Source organism: Neovison vison, chromosome 6, assembly GCF_020171115.1.
Source record: "Neovison vison isolate M4711 chromosome 6, ASM_NN_V1, whole genome shotgun sequence".
NCBI lineage: Eukaryota > Metazoa > Chordata > Mammalia > Carnivora > Mustelidae > Neogale > Neogale vison.
In genome coordinates this window covers 68,345,844-68,354,387 of record NC_058096.1, presented here as the reverse complement: position 1 = coordinate 68,354,387, position 8,544 = coordinate 68,345,844, and the positions used below count along the sequence as shown (strand labels likewise).

Below are 8,544 nucleotides of genomic sequence, written 5' to 3'. Positions count from 1 at the left end.
GACAGGCTTCTTGTAATTTATTTGAGTTATTTCCAAGCGACAGTTACAAAAGTTTTTAATTTTTATAATACTCTTGATAAGAAAATAAAATTTAAATAAAAATACATTCTCAACAATACAACATGGTTACACAAATTCACTACATTAAGTTTTGATAACTTACATATTCAAACTGGACACTGTAAAAATCAATATTTACTAGCAACATATTAATTTCTAAGTTAATAAAAATGGAAGCAGATAATATCGGTCAAGACAGGTAATTTAACTCTAGAATGAGTCCTGTATTTTTAGCACACTGTAAGGACACCAAAAAGGCTTTTTGTAGCATTGTCATTACAGGATGTACCGTTAGAGCAAATTAAAGGTGCTTTTACTTTAAAAAAAAAAAAAAAAAGGGAAAAAAACCTGTTTTCTAAAACCTGGCATGAAAGAGCCTTTCTGATAAATGAATGAAATTAGGTTTCAGAAACAAACAAAAGCCATATCATTCATCATTTTTTTTAATAATAAGGAAAATTTAGTCTTGACATTTAACCATTACCCATGACATTATAAACATATTTCTTTGGCAAATAAAATCATTCAATTTGATAAATTATATTTCTGGGGGTAAAAAAAACTTTGCTATTGCCATCATTTATTAAATGAATATTAAAAAACCAAACTTTTAAAAAACCCACAACAAACAGGAACAAATCACAACTGCAACTGATGGAAATAGCTAAACTAAGAACCAGAACTGGCATTTATGGTTCCAATTTTAGTATATGTGCTGCCGAAGCGAGCACAGAACTGGCATTTATGGAAAGAGTTTCTCTAAATCATCTTTTCTCTCCTTCTAAGCGTTTTCAGGTTTTTAGGGTGAAGTGAGCTGTCATGTATTTTCTTCAAGTGTGGAAAAGGCAGAGAAAGCAGATCTGGTAGCTGATCAAAGTACTCATAAGTAACAGCAGAGGAATGACACCCTTGGAAGCAAGTACCTAGGTTATCTTAGGGTCCTACTGACACGGTCTCTTATTTCAGTAGACTTTCAAAAAAAATTAATTTCACATTACCTCTTTTAAGTTGATTAATTCCAGTCAAACAGGCTGTTTAAAAGTGTCATGTGAATTCAAATTCAGAGTTATGTGTTCACATAGCCTTGGTCCCTTTGACAATGCCATGATCTTTAAAAGCAATCATGACTGGGGATTTGGTATTAGAAATACTTAAAAAATATTTATTTTGTCTTGAAAAAGAGCAGAGGACTAAAACAGCCACTAAAGAATAACAAGCGGTACTTGGCAATGCTCACATGTCCTTTTCAGGTAGGCATCTCAGAGATTCTTAAAAGAAACTTTCAATCTGAATGAAATTCGGCAATGAGAAATTTATTAAATTGTTAAATTCTTTCACATTTATAAATCAGTGTAATTTATGGAACACACAGGCTCATAAAATTTATGAATTTTATTCGTCTTTAAAATGGGCTAGGAATAAACCTACCATAATGGAGACTAGGACCAATTCTTAAATAAAACAGAATGATCTTCACAAGTCATTTAGAGAAATACATTGCTCAGTTATAATCACTTATGGAACTTTGATTGTGTGTCAATGGTCTTTAAAAAAATTCCCTAGTAACAATATAATTTAAAAACAATTACTCACCAATAACATAATTGGCAAAGTGTATCCTGATATATAGCTTATGCTCAGGAAAACAAAAAAAAAAGCACTACTAGCTAGACTTACATTAATAAGTCACAGTTTTAAACAGAAATATGTAAATACTCCAGGGTTCAAAGTACCACATTTAGAAAATATTTTAAAATTTAAAAGACAAAATAAGAGTACCATGTTTTTTAATACTGATGAAGCAACGTGTATCCCTCTCAACTTCAAGGAGGCAACTTGCTTCGACTGCTTATTTACAATTATGGTTTTTAGGATAAAAGTAAATTATTAGGGGAAAAGAGGATTCAAACGTTGCTTGCCCAAACTCCATTTGGCTAGCAGGCAATAAGAAAACAGCAATGAAATATAAACATTTTCAAGAAAGCACTATTTTTAGACTTAAACACTGATCATTCAACTGATCATAAAGATTAGATACCACAGAGTATCTAAAGTATAATCTGGGGCAGCCCAGATTATTAAAGTGCGCCTAGTGACTGTTCTTGAGTTAGCTCTCACCCTCACACTAGGAGAAGGGTGTCCTTATGGTGACCCTTATACTAACATGGAATAACAGGTGAAGTCAAGTGATTTTCCCACCACCTTTTTTCACTGACTACTGTGTCTTCTTTTTCAGAAGAGATGTCCTTACAAGTCATGTTAACTCGAACTTTCAAATCAAGAAAACGAGTACCTGATATTTAAAACAATGAAAAAAAATTTAGTGGTCTCACTGTATTTTATCTGCCATCACTCATCCCAAATGTAAACAAGATGCACACAACAGTACATGTTCCCTGATTCCTCCTGTCTGAGTTCTGTTTACATCTTTAAATAGGCAAAAAAATCTACCAACCTTCAAGGATGCTCTGGCAGTTTTCGAAAGTCCCTACTATAATCTGTCATGACTAACAGATGGAAGGAAAAATCTTTTTTTCCTTTTTGAAGAGGGAGGGTCTAGATGAACTAAATGGAAAGCTGTGAATTGTCATGGATTGGATTTTCTAGTAAAACATAACATTGGCAGTATAGAGCAGGCACTAATGGTAGTGAAAAGTCCACAGAACATGGAGTGTTACAAGAAGAGATGGTTTCTTGCTATGGAGGAGTTCTCCTTTTGTTACAAAGCTTCTTTAGGAAGATTCTTTCTATTAAAAAGAACCTGCAGATACATGGCTTTTGACATATAAGATACGAAGGAATCTTGAGTTTCAAATTCTCTTGTAATGCATCAATAGCAGGATTCCCAAACAGTTACTTTGAATTATTAAATATTAAATACAATGTGAATATAGGTGACACTGAAGCCAATGTTCATTCTTAAATACCAGGAACAAAATAAACGATGAACTGACAAACTCCAACAAAAATAGTATTTTCCAGTTCCTCTAAACCAGTTGGTCACACTCTAAGATGTTTTTCCTACAATTGGATTTTCCCTAGAAAATAAAAGAAAACAATTTTTCAAAAGTTAGAATATGTAACATTTTATTTAAAGATTTTATTTATTTGATAGAGAAAGAAACAGTGAGAGAGGGAATACAAGGAGGGGGAGTGGGAAAGGGAGAAGCAGGCTTCCTGCTGAGCAGGGAGGCTGATGCAGGGCTTGATCCCAGGACCCTGGGATCACGACCTGAGCCGAAGGCAGACGCCCAACAACTGAGCCACCCAGGCGCCCCAATATATAGCATTTTAAAAAGTGACAAATTATTTTACAGTATCCATTAAGTATTTGTAATTTTCCCTTGATAATCTCTCATGTCAAGTCTTTTCTTTTCTTTTTTTTTAAAGATTTTATTTATTTATTATTTATTTATTTGTCAGAGAGAGAGAGAATACGTGCACACAAGCCGGGGGAGCGGCAGGCAAAGGCAGAGGGAGCACTAGCCTCCCTGATGAGCAAGGAGCCTGATGTGGGACTCGATCCCAGGAACCTGGGATCAAGACCTGAGCTGAGGCAGAGGCTTAACTGACTGAACCACCCAGGCATCTCTCTCGAAGTCTTATTTCATTAATTCAATAAGTATTTATAGATCACCTATTAAATGCTGGGCACTATTTTAGGAGCTGTGGATATAGCAGTAAACAAAATAGATAAAACCTTTCTCTCATGGAGCTTACTTTCTGCTATAGGGAAAGTAAAACGAACAAGGAAACTACTTTGCACAAGAGACTGATGGAAAAAAAAATTATTTATTTATTTATTTACTTACTTACTTCTGGTTGGGGAGAGAGAGGGAGAGGGAACAAGAAGCACCTATGTGAGCAGGGGGAGGGGCAAGAGAAGCAGGCTCTGACTGAGTGGGGAGATGGAGGTGGGGGTCGATGCCACAACCTGAGATCTCAATTCAAGTGGAAATCAAGAGCTGGACACTCAACCTACTGAGCCACCCTGAGAGACTGATATGTATGTATGTATATTTGTGTGTGTATATGTATATATATATATACATATTAAAGATTTCATTTATTTGAGAGAGAGAGCAAGAGAGAAAGTATTAGTAGGGTGAAGGGCAGAGGGAGAAGCAGACTTCCCAGTGAGCAGGGAGCCCAAGGCAGGGCGGATCCCAGGGACTCTGGCACCATGACCTGAGCGGAAGGCAGATGCCCAATCGACTGAGGTGCCCCAAGACTGATACTTTTTAATAGAGAAAAATAAAGGTGGGAAAAGGTAGGGTGTGTGTGTCTGTCAGGGGCAGGGGACAGGTACTATTTAAGAAGAGTGGTCAAGCACTGGCTAGGACTTCAAATGGAAATTTCTGGGGACTTCAAGAAAACTGTATTAGCACTGTGGGAAGAGAACCAATTATACTACTGTGGAGAAGACGGGATTCGGATGGTTACAATAAACTTTCTAATGTACTGAACCTTCTATCTAGGGAGAACTTGTATCTGTCAAACTGATTTTTATTGTTCATAAATCACAAATATAATTAATAATCACATTTTTAAAAGAGAGCGAGCAGGCGAGGGGGGAGAGGATCCCGAGCAGGCTCCTCATCCAGAGCAGAGCCTGGGTGGGTGGGTGGGTGGGGTTCAATCTCACGACTCTGAGATCATGACCTGAGCTTAAACTAAGAGTCAGATGTTCAACTGACTGAGCGACCTAAGTGCCCCAATGATCACATTATTTTAAGAACACTTAAAACGGTGGGACCAGGATTCAAAGCCCCCTCACTAATTAGCGGTAAAACCTTGGGCAAAGTACTTAACATCTCCAAGCCTCAGTTTCTCCAGCTGTAAAGTGGGAATATAACCACGTGGGGCTGATGTGAGGATGAATGAGACAGTGTACACTGTGGTCTAAGAACCATCTCCTCCCTATTGACCTCGTGCAAACGGAACTCTGATCCTAGTGTTGATACTGTGCAGCCCTATGTTCCAGGGAAAGCTGGAGGTACTTTAGATAAGGTTCTTTTCTCTTAGAAGGAAATAAAGTCTTTCTGCCTCTGGATACTACTACACAAAAAATCATGAATTGTTTCAGCTCATCCATGACCATGAAGGGACAAAGCTGAGGATGACAGAAATCACCTTTTGAGGACAGGTAAGTGTCTAGATAGTCCATGATAACAATACTGAGTTGCTGGTCTAACCGACTAGAGAACTTAGGACTTAATTTGTGATATTAAGAAATGTCCTCTTCTCTTGTAGGGTGCCTCAGTGGCTCAGGTGGTTAAGGGTCTGCCTTTGGCTTGGGTCATGATCTCAGGGTCTTGGGATTGAGCCCTGCTTCACGCTCTGCGCTCAATGAGGAGTCTGCTTCTCCCTCTCCCTCTGCCCTTCCCCCCAGCTCATGCTCTTTCTCTCCCTCAAATAATAAATAAAATCTTAAAAAAAATTAAAAATTTTCCTATTGGTTAAGCCACCTCAGTGGAGATTCTAAATACACTCTACAGAATATGATGTAAAATAGGTACAGTGCCTGGTGGTGGACTAAGCTCCTGATGAAGTGTTAGATGCTCCTGCTGTCATCCGCTGTAACAGTCACCTACATCTGAGATGGATCCAAAGAACCAATTAGAATTTGACTTATATAATCGACTAGCACTTCTGGCATTTTCATGGCTAATTCTTTTTCAGTCTTAGTATATATAAGACAGTGTGGAAGATATTAAGTTGGAAGAGTAAGGGTAAAAACAAAACAAAAACAAAAGCTACTATGTGTTTAATGAAATAATTAATTTTAACCTTAAAAGTGGTGATGAAGTACAGCACCTACATAATGAAACAACAGCAGAACTGTAAAAACAAAGATCACTGCGTGAGTGGCCAGGGGAGCTTCTGCACAAGAGAAAGGTTTTGAGTTGGGTCTTTTTTTTTTTTTTTTTAAAGATTTTATTTATTTATTTGACAGAGATTACAAATAGGCGGAGAGGCAGGCAGAGAGAGAAGGAAGCAGGCTCCCCGCTGAGCAGAGAGCCCGACGCGGGGCTCGATCCCAGGACCCTGGGATCATGACCTGAGCCGAAGGCAGAGGCTTAAACCACTGAGCCACCCAGGCGCCCCTGAGTTGGGTCTTGAAAGACGAAGGTAAACAGGAACCTACCTGTCAGGTTTGAGTAAAGAGTAGTAGCTGGAATCTCAAACAATGTTTAAAAACATGTTTAAAGTATCTTAAAAATACTTACTTGCTCCCATATTTTGCACTACTTGATCTTTTCTTCCTATACTTTTCATGAGGTTCATCTAGCTTCTCTATGATGCTTTTTATTTGCTGAATTGTCTTGAAGGTTGTTACAGAATCCTCGATTACAAAGTTAGAATAATCATCAGGCTCTTTCTGTGGTCCTTGGTAGACTGCTATAGTTCCACAAGCCTCTAAAAGAAGCAGTACAATCTCTGATCAGAAAACTAAATTCCATAAACGTAACTTTTAGTATAATAAGAACTATTTGAGTGTCTCAAGCTAGGAAGACTTCCCCCTGGTAATGCACACATAACCCACATACTTTCATTTCATTAATTATGAACACATTTATGCAAAAACAGTATCTTCGTGAGTATCTATGAAAAACACCCCTTTGGGAATTTATCAATGTCCATATAAGTAACATTTTGGTAAAACTATGCAATTACTTCAGGAATTGGTAATGAAGGATCATGGCTATATAAAAATATTCTAATAGTATATTTACCTTCCATTTTCTGCAGCTTAAGTAAACTGAGGGTAAAAAGGGAATAAATTCTTTCTGTTTCTCTGTCTTCATCAATATCTATTTGGATGTCTGCAGGGACCCCTCTATGGTAAAAATGAAATTAAAGACATTGAAACATTTCATTTTGTTAACATGCCAAAAACTTTTGATGACTTGAGATTAAAAAACAAAACCTCAGAACCTTGCAGAAGGAAACTCAGATATCTAGTCTCATTTGTCAATTTAATAAAATGGGGCCAAGAGAGGTCATTAGTGGAACTCTAATCCAAAATCCAATCTAAGAGAAATCATTTTCATAACACCTATGCTTCATCACAAAAGCAATACATTTCTTCTTAAGTGTATAAGGGTACAATGGCTTTTCCATACAATTAGTAAGAGAATGTGAAGTCTTTCATTGCTCAGGCTTGTGCCTCTACTTCGATGGTGCTCCCCACCAACCCCACTATTTTTAAAAAATTTTTTATTAACATATAATGTATTACTAGCTCCAAGGGTACAGGTCTGTGAATCACCAGATTTACACACTTCACAGCACTCACCATAGCACATACCCTCCCCAATGTCCATCACCCAACCACCCTCTCCCATCCCCCTCCCCCCAGCAACCCTCAGTTCGTTTTGTGAGATTAAGAGTCTTTTTATGCCAACCCCACTTTTTTGGACTTGTGTTAACCACTACTTATTTGAAAACAATTTCATCACTCCAAGAAGAAACCCGGTATCCATTAGCACTCCCCAAACCACCCTCCCTCCAGGCCATCACAACCACTAATCTACTGTCTATAAATTTACCTATTCTGAATACTTTATATCAAAGTCATCATATAGAGTATGGCCTCTGTTTCTGACTTCTTTCACTTAGCATGTTTTCAGGGTCCATCCATGTTGCAGCATGTATCATTACTTTATTCCATTTTATGGCTGATAATATTCCATTCTATTGATACACCACACTTAAAACACTGCTTTTTTTTATCAGAAAGAAACTTACGCAGTACACGGCTTGCAGCCAAGAGCGTTTTCACTAGTCTCCAGACAGCAGAGCCAGTTTCCGTTGAGATATGCAGAGGGATGATAAAAGCTGAGCCTGTTCTGATTGCATCGGCTCACCCTGCAGAGTACGTCTATCCATTCATTAGCTTCTACACAATTATTTGCCTGGACATAGAGTGGTTTCTCCATATGTATTACTTGGAACATCTTCATATGCAATTAAGATAAAAAGTTAGAAACAGAGTCTAAAAAACCAACACAGTACAAACAGAAAAAGGTATATAAGAGAAATACAGTTTGCTTGGCTAGGTAACTGCAGCTCTGGTATCTTACAAATAGTTATTTTTCAAGTAAATTAGTTCCAAGGACAATCTGAGTCACATGGTACTAAGCAGTACAACAGAATGTAATTTTTAGAAGTCACACATGTCCAAAGAATGGACTATCATATAAATAGGAATAAAGGAAGGGAACTGTGGATGGAGGAAAAAGTATGAGTAAGGACAAAGCAGTGGGAGAATACAGAGAAATGGGAAATCACCCCAAGTGGTTTGAGTATACAGTATGTAAGATTGCACTGATTGGCTAGGACTATAATATTATTAAAGATTTGAAAGGTCAGATTAGAGAAGTCCTGAGAAAAGTACCTTTAACATAATAGGCTAGGCAGACTATATAAAGCAACAACAATGTACTTTTTTACTTATATAAAAAAAAAATTTTTTTTTAA

At 37.3% G+C, this 8,544-nt stretch overlaps 1 protein-coding gene across 4 annotated transcripts in view; it reads right to left on the bottom strand.

The window, feature by feature from the left end:
* RASA2 (RAS p21 protein activator 2) overlaps positions 1-8,544 on the bottom strand; it is a 137,123-nt gene continuing 128,579 nt past the window's right edge. For all 4 annotated transcript variants that reach the window (XM_044251497.1, XM_044251499.1, XM_044251498.1 and 1 more), the window contains 4 exons: positions 7,813-8,021; positions 6,798-6,901; positions 6,291-6,480; positions 1-3,098 (listed from right to left, as the gene is read on the bottom strand). In XM_044251497.1, the coding sequence (XP_044107432.1) occupies positions 3,068-3,098; positions 6,291-6,480; positions 6,798-6,901; positions 7,813-8,021 (534 nt within the window). In that variant the 3' untranslated portion in view covers positions 1-3,067. The remainder of the gene's footprint in view (positions 3,099-6,290; positions 6,481-6,797; positions 6,902-7,812; positions 8,022-8,544) is intronic.